General features: G+C 33.1%; 1 protein-coding gene across 3 annotated transcripts in view; it reads right to left on the minus strand.

Moving 5' to 3' along the window:
- Positions 1-14,494, minus strand: part of HECTD1 (HECT domain E3 ubiquitin protein ligase 1) — a 97,022-nt gene that overhangs the window by 24,780 nt on the left and 57,748 nt on the right. For 2 of the 3 annotated variants that reach the window (XM_049898719.1, XM_049898718.1), the window contains exons 17-26: positions 13,902-14,048; positions 12,093-12,187; positions 10,787-10,892; positions 8,523-8,657; positions 7,828-7,967; positions 7,084-7,407; positions 5,948-6,114; positions 5,671-5,847; positions 1,599-2,435; positions 684-905 (exon numbers count right to left, since the gene is read on the minus strand). In XM_049898719.1, coding sequence (XP_049754676.1) covers positions 684-905; positions 1,599-2,435; positions 5,671-5,847; positions 5,948-6,114; positions 7,084-7,407; positions 7,828-7,967; positions 8,523-8,657; positions 10,787-10,892; positions 12,093-12,187; positions 13,902-14,048 — 2,350 coding nt within the window. The remainder of the gene's footprint in view (positions 1-683; positions 906-1,598; positions 2,436-5,670; positions 5,848-5,947; positions 6,115-7,083; positions 7,408-7,827; positions 7,968-8,522; positions 8,658-10,786; positions 10,893-12,092; positions 12,188-13,901; positions 14,049-14,494) is intronic. The other variant, XM_049898720.1, reaches the window with a different exon arrangement.

Here is a 14,494-nt window from a genome sequence, read left to right on the forward strand (position 1 = left end):
TAAAAACTGTAACCAGTATCACTGAGTAAGTTGTTAAACTGGAACCTAATTTACTGTGTAACCTTTCACCTTAAACACAGTATTATTTTAAAAAAAGGTAACAGTGGTTTTCTCTGGGAGGTGAAGATTAGATCATTTTTTTTTTTTCTTCTACTCATTCTAGAAAGACACATTCCTTTGCCTATAAGATTAACTAAGGTGATTAGAACATGTATTTTAATCAATTCAAATGGTTTATAACTCTAATTATAGTATGCAAGCATGATGATGTAACTATAGAACTTTCTTACCAAAAATTAATTGCTTAGTTATTTAAAAAACTCATGTTACCTATTTAAGGAATTATTTCCAAAGACCTTGATAATGTAGAAGGAATATTACCTATTCTTATTTCTATTTTTCTCTGACAAAGGTGAAAACAAACACCTTTCTTATAATGGTTCTTCCAAGAAAACTTCATTAGTAACAAAAGGCAAAAAAGGATGACACAAAAGTTCCTAGATGTCTGTTTTGTTTATAATAAGATAATTTTTTAATAGTGCCTCACAGCACTGAGTTTTTCTGTTGTTTATGAAGATACCATATTTCTAAGAGAATAACTCTTTTCTAACCCCAAGCTGAAAACATAATAAATGTATCACTATGTCAATGTCTAAATATTTTAATTTTAAACTAAAACTTACCATATAAGGAGTACTCTGCTTCTTGACCTGTGTCACTCTCGCTGGAGGTTGATGTGAGGCTGGTGGTTAAAGTATTACTTAATGTCTGGCCAACTGATAAAACTGTTGTTGCTGTAGCTACATTGCTGCTGCTAGTCACACTGGATGTTGACATAGTCACTGTTGATGTAGTACCAGGCGTGGTCAAATTGGGGAAACTCTGAGCACCCATAAGAGGAGAAGCTAAAGATTAAAGTGGAGCAAATTAGTACAAATATGTGTGACTGTGTGAACCTTAAAAAAAAACAGGTTTTACATTTAGAAAAAAGAATATGGCCATGAAACACACCAGTAATGAAAAGGTTGAAGAGCAACAACTTTGGGAACCCAACTGAAATCCAACTAAAAATTCTGATGTTTATAGTACTACTATGTTCTTCAAAAAATTAAACCTAGCTTTTCAAAAAAAGTAAAACAAGCAGTGAAATAATTCCCAATGATATTTTACAAGAGAATTACTTTGACCCATTAATGGTTTCAATCAGAATAATCTTCAAAGGTTAAAATCCATTTGAGATCTAAGTAAAAGCTATATACAATACCCTGGTTTCAACGAATTATGATAATATTTAAGTTATCTACTCCCTCACGCAATTTTAATTAATCATTTATCATAGAAGAATGAAAAGCAGAAGTGTTTTATTGTTTTATCCTTTCAGAATAAGAGGTGCTTTATCAAATCTGAATTCTTAAAATACTATGATTCTTTAGAACTCAACTTCATATTACTGGAAGTGCTAAATTTGCTGTAGCTGTAGCTAACATGGTCCGTGATCTAGTTAAAGACTACAGGCAGCACCCACTGAACAAGAGACCCTACTCTGCATCCCTCAGAGTGAAAAAAGCATTGGGTTCCACAAGGAAAAGCTCACTTACTTGCTGTGCTCATCACATTCCTCCCCAAAGTATTAGTGTTGTTATCACTGCTGCTTCGGCTTAGATTCATGTTGTTCGTGGCATTAGTCCGTGCTATGTTTGCCACTCTCCTTACAAAACTTTCCAAGCTAGATGTTTCTCTTGAGGATAGGTTAGGTACACTTGCACTAGAGCTCATGGGGGCCCCAGCAGCCAACAAAGAACTCACTGACAGTCTGTTGCTTGCTGAAGAGCTAAGCGGTCGTTGTGAAGCTGCTTCTTTATTAGTTAAGTCAGATACTGAACTAACATCAGGAGAGCTAACACTAACAATTCCCATGGATATTGCACTAGACTCCCCAGGAGTACGGACAGAACTATCAGGGCCTAACTTCCTTTCAGCATTTTCACTTCCCGTTTCCGCTGTTAAGGTGCTGGTGCTGGCACTGGAAGATGACCCTACTTCTGCTTGAGGGACGTTTTCAGCAGATGAAAGAACAACAATCGGTTCATGGACATCAGCTCCTGAAACTATACTGTGCTCCATTACAATTTCTGATCTCCGTTCCGTTTTGGTCGAACCCAAGCTGATGTCGCTGCTACTGGCCACGCTACACACAGAACTGCTGCTTCCTTTTCTACTTGAGGAGCCTGCAGCAGCAGATGTCTTGTCTGGACAGTTGTTTTTCACCAAGCTGCTCCATGATTGCGTTGTGCCTGAAACAGTGGATGAAACAGGTTTGGGTGATGCCACTGTATCAGGGTCGTACCCTGGTGCAAGCTTGAGGTCAAATTTTCCTTCTGCGCCCATACGGTAAGAGTTTGAGCCACCAGCATCCCAGGTGACATCAATCCAGCCTGGAAAGGGACAGGAGTTTGTGAGACCCAGCAGAAAGCAGATAGGAGCGTGTCAGACAGTAGCTCCACATTTGGGATCAGCTTTTCATCAGTGCTGTATTTTTGAATTTCTACAGTCATTTAAGGTTTGCCAACTAAAATTAAATGTAAATTACTGGACTCTCATCAATTCATTCTTTGACTATATATGATTAGGTTGCTATCTGAAAGCCTGTATTATTTGAGTATCATGATACAATTATGTAAAGAAATACATACTGTATACAAAGTTTCTCAGAAACTTTTAACATTCTTTTTATTTCCTTTATTTCAGAACTGTTCACTCTGGTGATATTTAAAAGGGTCATGTTTATATCTACTGGGGTATCTTTTAAATGGAAGAGCTATTTAAAAACTTAAAAACAAAACAAAAAAGATGGAAATAGTAAAATACTGCAATTTCAGCAATTATAGATGGAGTCTAAGTACTTTTTTCTTTATTCGATAGATATAATTGTATGTCCAAATGGTATTTCTATAAAACAGTGCTGGTTCACCATTAATTTCTTAGTTTGAACTAGATCTTCTAATGGACAGATAAAATACTGAAATATCACTATGGAAATTTTAGGTCACTAGCTCAAATAAAACACTCAGTTAGCATTTCGGTTGTGTTCTCAAAGTTCAGTAGTTAGTTGGTTCTGTTATGAGTAAGTCTAAAAAATTTGAATAAGCACAATAAATTCTAAAGTCAAAATTAAAAAGCATGTTAAGCTCTTTATTACAACCTATATGCTAAAGCTAATAACACAGAAAGAACTAATGAGAATAATGACGTTCAATCTATATTTACTTATACTTGGAAAGTAATAATTCTTTTTTTAAAAGAAGCTAATTAACTTCCAAAAGCAACAAAATGAATTTGCCTATTAGAAAGGAAATTAATAGACATTTTACAATCTTATTTTAGTTTCATAAGCTAATTATTTCGGGTAAGAGAAAACACATCAAAAATTATTTTGTTAAAAAGTCTTTATAAAGTTTAAAAAACATACATAAACACACACACACACTAACAAGTTCGTATATGTATTTGATGAGGCTCAGAGGAGTGGGTATAAAGTAACACTGAATTACCTGTGGGGATTATCTGTATATGAGTCCTTTGAGGAGAAAACGACTGTCCCAAATCTATTTAAGTAGCTTAGATTTGATTTCAACGGCCTCAGTATATTCTGTAGGCTGAAATAACCTCTGAAGAACCACATTTAACTATCTTTTCTGCTACATGGAAAAGGGTGACTAAAGGCAAGGTTCAAAAACATATTCTGATCCCAAATAAAAATGACACCTGCATTGTATTAACTGATCCAAGAATTACGTCGTCCCAAACTGATCATATATTTCAGAGCAGTTAGCAAAATTTGTAGTCATGTTTATTTGTTTTCACCCAGGGAGGTATGGACTCATTCTTTTTCACTGATTGTTGCATATCTGAAGTCTAACAAAGTACCTTTACATAGTAGGCACTTGGTATCTGTGGAATAAATGGTACTTCTACCAACACAGACTCTTTTAAAAAAGAAACAGAGTTGATATAACTTGGAAAAATACTTTTAAATAAATAAATAAATAAACCACTCATACTAGGCTTTAGAATGTGTTTAAACTGGTATCTCAAACCGGGGGGAACTAAAAACTAAAAAAAAAACAGGGGGTACAAACATATTAAACATAACCGTCACAAAGCCCTCACCTCCTCCTATCCCCAGAAGAGTTTATAAATAAATAAATGTAAATAGGCATTATAAGAAACAGTTGGCTTAAGTATTTGGAAGCTAAGAACCTCTTTGACAAAGGTTTTAAAGCATGACTTCACAGGAATGGCTATCTTGGTCAGCCAAAATGCCAAATCCCTACATTGGTCAAATCAGCAGAACAGGCCTTTCTTGATTGCTAAATTACATAATTAAAATGCCAGTTTTCCTATTCTACTGTTTCAGTTAACTCCAGCTCAAGAAAACACAAAACAAACAAAAAAACTGCATTAACTTATCCCCAACTACTCTACTCTCATCAGGTCACATCAGGACTAATAATTTAGGGCAGATAGAATATTAAAATATTTCATTAAGAAGCCTAAAAATAGGAACACTTGAAATTTCTAAGTTGAATGGTACTAACATCTCAAATATTCTAGCATTTATAAATTCGCTCACTGTAAACCTGCTATGATTTAATGACGATTTGCAATTAGCGTACGACTATACAGAAATTCATTTTTTTAAAGCGCATTCAGTAGCGTGGTAATTTGAGGAAAATAATCTTAATAGTCATATAATCAAAGGGTTTGTTTAAATAAGTAAATGCCATTATCACATAAAATATTAAGATATTAAACGCTACTCATTCTCCTAAGCACTGTCACTTCAATTACAAATCTTTAAGTATTTGGTATACATTGAGAATATGAACACTTTTCTGTTTTTTTTTTTTTTGGCTAGGTAAAACTGTTAAGAACCCACTACTGCTTAGGTAAATTATCTGCTAATAAATCAGCCTACAGTTTTAAGAAAAAAAATTAGCCACTACAGGTGCCTCTGAGAGTTAACGGCAACTTATTAAGTGGGTATGGACTGCCCATAAAATATACAGCGTCAAAGTAAAAATGAACTTGATTTAAAAACAATGACCTTTACAAAACATGAAAGTGAAAAATCCCAAAGAAAAGCTGGTAGACTCTGACACGCTGTGAAATATCTCATAGCCTACAAATAGATGAAGAGGCTATGATTCTTATTCTATGCTTTTTTGAAAAAATAGTAATTAAAAATGGTAATACTTTATCTTCTACACTACTTATAACACAGTAAAATATTATCGCCTGATTCGGTGACGCTACCAAGATATGGAAAAGCATAAGAAATTAAAATAAAATCCAGAGGAACAATGTGAATAATAAGCAAACGAAAAGCCAGAAAATGTGTTTTGAGGGTATTTCAACTTATACTAATTTGCTCACCACTTCAAAAAATTAGCAGTAAGTTTCTGGTCCAAACCCAAGAATTTGAAATTTTTCCTCATTTCTAAATAAATGCTTTTTCTATTTTTAATATGAAATCATTAGATTAATTCTTCTGTGTAGTGCTGGTACATTTATACCATTTATCAATTATCCCAAAGTAACAAAAAAAAAAAGAAATTTTATTATTTACATACTTGGTTTCCACACTACAAATGCTAAGCACCTACTCACCATTATGTAGCTCTCCTGTGACAGTGCCTTCCCCCTGTGGGCTTCCATCCTGATCTCGCCATTTCCAATCAAGGCCTCGGATCACCCGAGCCCCCGGAACCATGTATTTCAGAACCTGGGAGCGTACCAGACGTCTCTGTCTTCTAAGATTAGCTTCTGCTTCCTTAGCTGCCTTTCCTATAAGGTGGAAATTGGTGCAATGCCATAAGCAAAATCACTTCTTATAAATTTAAGTAATGATTTAGTAAGTTACAAGAACCTCTTCTCAGCTCTTTACCTAGCTGATCTTCACATACTCCATTTACAGTGCCGTAAAGTTCAAATCCAGACAGTGAGAGGTAGTGTGTTTGTCCACTAGCATTCTTCCCCATCTGTTTTATTCTCACATGTCGCCACCCTTGTTTCTCATCCTTTGGTGGATCAAGAGGCCAGGTTGCTGTTGACCTGCAAATGTGTCAGGGAAAAAATTGTGTAATGTTTTAAAACAACTGATAAAGATCTCAAGGTGGGGAAGATTTTTTTTACATAATAGAGAACTATAGGAAAAATTAACTTCTACATTTAGTCAATAGTTTGTAACAAAAATTAGGAAAAATAAAAGAGGAAAAAGGCAAGAAAAGTTAAAAATGAAATGTTTAAATGTATACTATGAAATCTGACTCATAACATTCAGTGATTTATGACTAACAGAATCTAAAGAAATAAGACAAAGTTAAAAAGGAAGAGTAATATACCCTTTTTTGATAAAAGAAGATTTTTTAAAATTCTTGCAAAGTTTTAAATCCTGTATTAGAATTTTAACTTTAAAGCTTGAAAAGTCTGCCTATTAATCTTAATGTTAAGAAGTTCCTTCTACAACATATCAAATCCAAAAAGCATATAACTCCAGTTTATCCTTCAAAATGTGCCACAGACAATGTACAGTTAAAACTTATTAAAGCTAACATTTTAGAAATTAATGGACTTATGTCTTAAATAATAATAAACTATCAACATAAAATTTAGGAAAAGAGACATGAAAATAAGTAAATGAAAAATTCAGCTTTAATGCCATAATCAGCAAGACACTGTAAATTTTTTGAATATTCATACGTAAATACATAGAAAGTTTAGTAAAAAACTGCCTTTTTTGTTAGTATTCGATATTTATATAGCTGTACATCAATTTTTTAAATAAACAGGCTAAGCTTTCTAGTAATATTCAATCTAAAGCTTTTGACAAGGTTTTGGTAAAGCCAGTACTTTAAAGCTTTAGTATTTAAATTACAGAATCAAGTGATTTGTGTTTAGAAAAAAAATCTTACTTCAGTATTTCACACAGAAGAGAGCTCTAAGGGTACACAATTATAAACAAAACAAAAAACACTTAGCTCTTTATTGAGCTTTCCAATTTTCAAAGACTCCTCAACTAACCCTGGTTCATTGAGACTGCAGTCATCAACATGGGTATACAAAGAAGTCCAGTTCTGTCCATCTTTGGATACCTGGAAAACCCAATTTCTCAAGGCAGACCTTCCATAACCACGAGCATGACGAAGTGTATAGGCTGATGGTATCACCCACAGACCCAGATCTATGGCAAACCAAGCATTCTTATCATCGTTGCTATGACAATTTAAAGCTGAATTATCACGACTTAAAATGTCTTCTAAGCGGCCATAAGGTAAGTTTCTTCCTTCTGAGGATGTCACTACTACAAGTCCATAAGCAGCTGGATTTACCCACTCATATGCAGTTCTACACAGAAATTAAAAAAAAAAAAAAAAAAATTATCAGCTAACACTTAAAATAATTATTTATGCACATTAGCTTTTTTAAATATAAAATTATGTTAACTTAAATAAAATTCTTTAAGTAACAATTTAAACATTTTTTTTCCTCATAAATATAATTTAGTTCATTTTAAATTTAACCTAGAAGACAAAATGCCTCAGAACTGCAGGATACTCAAAAAATGATTCATACACAATATGATGAAAGAAATGAATGTCACTGAATTATACATGTGAAACAGTTAACTGGCAACTATTTTGCTATATATATTTTCTGCCACGTTAAAAAAAATTTTTTTTAATGGTTCATAATTTCATTCTACTATCTAAAATTCTTTTTTTCCAGGTGAATGCAGTCACTCTAGATTAATACAGAGTGACTTACTTGGCATTTGTCCCAATCCAGTAAATAATTCCATTTTCATCAAAATCATGCTGGTGCCGAAATATAAAATTTTGGCCTTCTCTCAATTTTCGAACAAAAACAAATGAAGATCGGTCAAAATCATACCACTGCTTTGCTACCTAAAACAAAGAAATTATGGAAGACATTAACCTTATTAATGTTGCATATTTATTACCCGTTTTTTTCTATGCCTTTAATGTGAACTGTTTTCTTTTATTAGAAGAGATGCTCATCAAGGAAAATTTGGAAAAATATGAACCAGGAAGACCCACGACCAAAACGATCTACTGATAATATCACAGAGCATACACGTTAATCTACCATTTCAGTGCACAGAATAGAACAAAGTCTTGACCATACTTTACATAAACATTTTTCTATTATTACATTTTATACATTTTAACAGCTACATAGTATTCAAATGAATAGAAATAGTTATCTACTTGACATTCCCGTATTGGTTAAAATTTTGTTCACTATTTCAGTACTACACATAACTAATAAACATCTTTATGTAAAAAGCACTTATGGTGCATGTAAGATTATTTTCTTAGAATAAATTCCTAGAAATACAATCACACTATCACCATAATCTCTGGATTCCTATTTCTCAAACTCGTTCTCTAAAGAGCAAAGCTGTTGCAGAGAATACCATTCCCTTGCCATACACTCACCATTTTCAAGAGATACTGTTCTAGAGATTCAACCGTAGCCAAGGGTTCCATCTTCAACATTCTGCCAGTCCGGTCTATCAAAGCAGTTTCACCGGGTGCACGCTCCAACCGAAATCTTAATCTTCTTGTAAGTATCTACAAAGAAATGATCAAAATACTTCAGAAAATACCTTGCCTTTCTCCTCAGAAAACACAATTTAGATTTATAAAGCATAAAGGAAGGGAAGAACGAACGAATGTTTTTCTACTAGATGTTTAAGAAAAAAAAAAGGAGAGGGGCCTCTTGAATAAGTCATAACGGCTATCAAGAAAGAAAATTAACTGGTTAAAATTTCTACACGACTTCAACAGCATGTGGTTTAAATAAAATTATATAATACTCTAACAGAAGTATTACATATCAAACTTGTAAGTTTCAATATTCCAGGTAAGTTTTTTAAAAAAGTAGCTGTTGAGCTAATTATTTTCTTCAAAGCTAAACTACATTAAATAATCTATGGCTAATAAACTTTAAAAAAAATACAAGATAACCTTTGGTCCAATGCATTCTAGTAAGTGACAAGTATGGACTAGCAATTTCAGGTAGCTTCATTTCTTTATCAATCTTAACTAATCTTAATTAATCTTAAAAGACATAACAAATATCTGTATGTATATTTTAAAAGAGCCCAGGAGCCCTGGTGGCATAGTAGTTAAGAGCTCAGTTGCTAACCAAAAAGTAAGCAGTTGGAATTCACCAGCTGCTCCTTGGGAACCCGATGGGGCAGTTCTACTCTGTCCTATACGGTTGCTATGAGTCAGAGTCAACTCAACAGCAACAGGTTTGTTTTGGTTTTGGTGGTGCAGTGGTTAAGAGCTCGGCTGCAAACCAGAAGGCTGACAGTTTGAATCTACCAGCTGCTCCTTGGAAACCCTATGGAGCAGTTCAACTCTGCCCTCCAGGGTTGCAATAAGTCGGAATAGGCTTGACAGCAACAGGGTTCTTGCGTAGCATAGTGGTTAAGCACTCAGCTGCTAACTGAAAGGTTGGTGGTTCAAACCCACCAAGGACAACAACAATGTGTATTTTGGTAACACTGCAGACTGCAAAACTACCAGAGGGTACACTGTGGGGTCTCCCAGCCTTTGGATCTTGCATAACTGTCTGAAAATCAAAAGTCCATGATAAAAATGCTAGATTATAAAAGCAGCCAAATTCTGAATCTTTGTGATCCATTTCCACCTCACTGATGTACCAGGGATAAAACTTTTAGATGCACCATAAAATGGGCCCTACCTGGTCTCTATCAGAATGTCTGAAACAAAATAAAAAGTGGCCCTGGGCATCTGTTTAGTATGGCACAATGTCAAGTGTACCAAATGTAATATAAAACCCTGGACAAGCTCTCTAGTCTGGGGCCTAATGCTAATGTAACACTACTGGGTTCTCGGGGGTATGGCAAGTTTTGTTTGTGGGAGAAGACACTGTTTGAGTAAATGTAGATTCTTAGTCACTTATTAAAGACTGTATTGAAAGAATCTATTCCATGCAATGTAACGCAGGACAAGCTGGATAAAGGCGAGATTCAAGGAAGAAGGATCTGCTAGAAATTACTAAAGTAACCTACAGAAGATGTAATAAAAATTTGGGCTGGAATGTTAGCTGCTTCTTTTGCTTGTTCACATCTGGATCACACCTCCTAACAAAAGAATAACTGAATGAATGATTGAGACTATCAAACAAATAATGTCTTGGAAGAAAAGAGACCATAAAACCAAGTGATAATGACAGCTTTCCCAAAGGATCAAAAGAAATGGCAAAGGCAGAGGTCATCTGGCTCTAACCAATGACACTGAGAACGACATTAAAAAAAAAAAAAAAAAAAGTGTACTTAAAGGACTTTCACTTTTTTTTTAATACACTGATACACACAGAGACAAGGAAAGGACTTGACTCATAATTCCAGAACAGGGGAATTGCTTTCTCTGCTAGAGTATCTTTTTCCACTTACGATCTACCAAATATGATTAATTACTTACAATAAATATTTGTGGAGTAAATAAATGCATCACTTTCCATAGTGATTTAACAAAATAGACCAGAAATACCAACGCATTCAATAGTCACTAAAAAGATCAATCAAATGGGATTTAAGTCAAAGTTTTAAAGACTAAGCAGAATTATTATTTTAATCCAACATGAAAGGAAAAGAATTTTTAAAAAGTGTAAGACTATCCCTAACTACATTCAGCTCAATAATACTGACTGCATTTTTCATGGTTACCTGGAGGTTATATGTGGACCCCGGTGTATCATACAAATGGAGAGGTAGACGTTCAATAGATTCTAGTACAGCAATTAACTTTCGAATTAATGCAACTGCTGGTCGACTGTGAGGAAAAAAATAATTGCTGAAAGTTTTTATAAGATTGCATGCAAAAAATTCATGTAGCAATAGCAGTAACCAACCTCATATAGACCCTACTTTGCTCATGAACACAAAGAGAAGCTTAATTTTGTGTTAGACTACTTCTCTCTCTATCTTACTTTCACAACTCAAAGTCCTTTATTAAAGAATACTTCATTTTTGTAATAAAATCCTTATTAACTGCATTCAAAGCAGATGTGTCATTTTCTCAAGTTTAAGCAATTTTATTATGAAAAATTTGATATATACAAAAGAATATGAAGCAACAAAGTTTTAAAAATAATAATATTTGATAGCAAGGAAATAATAAGATATACTTTCTCACATGTTATTGGTTAAAGTGTAAATTGGCATAACCTTTCTAGAAAATAATCTGACCATCTGCATCAAATTTTTTTTTTTAATTATCTATAACTTTTTGAAGAAACTTATACAAAAGCATGGTCCACTGAGGCTAGTTTTAATATTAACAAAAATCTGCAAAGAAATGAAATATTCTATACAGGAATGTTTCAATAAGTTATTGTATGTATAAAAAACATAATATGCATTCATTAAAATGGTATTTTAAATAATGAAATTAAATTTCAGTTATTATGAAAAAGTTCAATCACATACAAAAGTAGACAAAATAGTATGATGAACTCCCATCACCCCATAACCCAGCTTCTTAACAATTATCTACTAATGGTCCATCTGTATCTATCTATATCAACACCCACTTCTTTCCTCCCCATATACTTTGAAGAAAATGCCAGACAGCATATCATTTTATCCAGAAATATTTTCAGTATGTATCCTCGAAAAATCATATTATCACATAAAAAGAACAATTATTACTTAATGTCATCAATCATTTTTCAAATTTCCAATTGTATCTTAAATAGAAATGTAACTTAAGCTGTGATCAGCTATATCCATAGCCAATATATAATTTAAACTTTTATTCCATTAGGTTAAGAAAATATTTCTCAAGTTTCCTCTTATTTTATATTTACATCATAAACTACTTTTTAAATTAAATTCCCTTAAAATTTTTAAAAATTTTGTTAAAACTTTAGTTCCTCGAGTGTATAAGCATTATATCATACTCTATTTCAAAGGAAATATACATCTGTGCAAACACTGCAAAGAATAAATTAAAGGAAATTTGAAGTTTTACCTTTCATCATCTTCATTTTCACTAAAGGCTGTTTTGAAAACATTTATTCTTTCTACCAGTTGACTACAATCTTGTTTCATATCTAAATCCATGCTCTAAAAAATAGAAAGTGTACAAAAAACCCTTTTTAACTGAAATTTATTAAAAACTCATGCAGAGATGAATATTATCATAAGAATTACCAATAAAGCCTGAGTAGAATCATTATATGTTATAGTGTAGTCAGCAATTGTTCTGCTAAATCAGTGTTCACCAAAATGTAGTATGAAAGGTGATTTCAGATGATATATGGAAATTTTCCTTTTCAACAGTACATATTCAATGAGTTATAGAAAAAAATATAACTAGTGTATCAAAACCATGATTTCATAGGTATTACTGAATGATATAATGTCATATAACTGTAATTTCATAAATGCAAACACATTCAAATAGTAAAATTAATGAAAGGAATATAAGACTGAAGTTAAAGAGGATCCTTTCAGAGTGTACCACCATATATAATGATTAAAATCAAGAAATTCACAGCCTTATCTACCCTGAGATCAGAAGAACTAAATGGAGCCCGGCTATCGCTACTGACCGTTCTGACCAGGGCCACAATAGATGGATCCTGATAGAACTGAAGAACGCAGAACGGAACTCAAATTCTTAAAAAGTCCAGACTCACTGGACCAGTTGGGACTGGAAGACTCCCTGAGACTATCGCCCTGAGATACTCTTTAAACCTTGAACTACAACTATCCCGAGGTCACCTTTTAGCAAAATAACAGATCAGTGCACAAAATAAAGGATATTATCTGTGAGTGCAGCCCTCCATTAAAAAACCACCCAGCTATGAGACCAAAAGATCATCAATTACTCTAAAACGAAGATGAGACAATAAGGGGACAGGCAAACTAGGAGGCTGGAAACAGAACAACCAGAACGCAATTAAAGAATGTTGACACGTGAAAAAATGTAACTAATGTCACTGAACAAAATGTACAGAAATAGTCAAATGGGAATCTACTGTGTAAACTCTCACCAAAATCACAATAAATTATTATTTTTTTTTTTAAATCAAGAAATTAAAGTGGCAAGTAGAACTGAAATGGGAGAAAACTTTCACTTTTTACAAGTGTATTCTGTTAAAATTTGTTATAATATGTATATTTTCTTTCACTAAAATAAAGGAAAAAATTTTACCACAATAATACTCAATATACACAAAATTCAAGAGAAATATAAGGTTATTAACAAATACTTCTGTCAAATATTCATAAAAACTTCCTAAACTATCGATGTTCATAAATTAATTTTATGGCATTTAACTTAGGTACTTTAAGAAGGAAGATCTGTAGACTAAGTTCTTTTTACATAACTTATGCTCTGGTGGTGCAGTGGTTAAGCATTTGGCTGCTAAGCAAAAGGTCGGCAGTTTGAATCCACCAGCCGCTCCTTGGAAACCCTACGATTCTACTCTGACCTACAGGGTCACTATAAGAATCGACTGACTCAATGGCAACAGGTTTTATAAAGAAATCAGAGCAGTAAAAAATAACATTAAATCTTAAGCTAAAGTGAGTGTTTTATTCAACGAAACCTCGAACAGATTATAACTGCAGAACTTAGAAATCAAAGTAGACTCAATTAATTCAACTGGCTTCAACTAATGACGCCACTTAAAAGAAAGGTTGGAGAAATTAGAAACATTAATTACTCAGCTTTTTAATATTTCTTGACAAAACACACTAAAAGTCCCTGTGTTATAAATAATTTTTAAAACTATACTATACTTTTAACTTCCTTACTACTTGATAAACTTACATTGTTTAAAACAGTAAGAAGCGCTTGTACCAAGCCACTACTGCACATTTCGTATGGTGAAATTGTGTTTTCATCCTTCAAAAGTACAATTAGGTTTTCTAAAGCTGTCTTCATTAAATCTCTCCAAGTGTTCTCACCTTCAATACACTAAAAGAAAAAGAGAAATTTAATGAAGACAATAAAAAAATAAGCTTACCTTTTAAAATACTTATTTACCAGAATATGAATTATCATGAAAATAAATTAAGACAGTAAACAACATTAAGAAGTTCAAATTATTAAAGCAAATTATCTCTACTGGGGTCAGCAAGCTTCTTTGTGGGAATCAGGTAGTAAGCAGTTTAGACATACAGGCCATATGGTCTCTGTCACAACAATACAACTAAGCTGTTACAACACCAAAGCAGTCAGAAACAATATGTAAATGATCCTGTGACCCAACAAAACTATTTGTGCACACTGAAATTTGATTTCCAGATAATGTTCATGTACCATAAAATAGTTTTCTTTTCATTTCTTTTCAACTACTTAAAAATATAAAAACCATTCTGAGCTCACGGGCCACACAAAAACACGTAGTAGGTTAGATTTTG

Source organism: Elephas maximus, chromosome 10, assembly GCF_024166365.1.
Source record: "Elephas maximus indicus isolate mEleMax1 chromosome 10, mEleMax1 primary haplotype, whole genome shotgun sequence".
Classification (NCBI taxonomy): Eukaryota; Metazoa; Chordata; class Mammalia; order Proboscidea; family Elephantidae; genus Elephas; species Elephas maximus.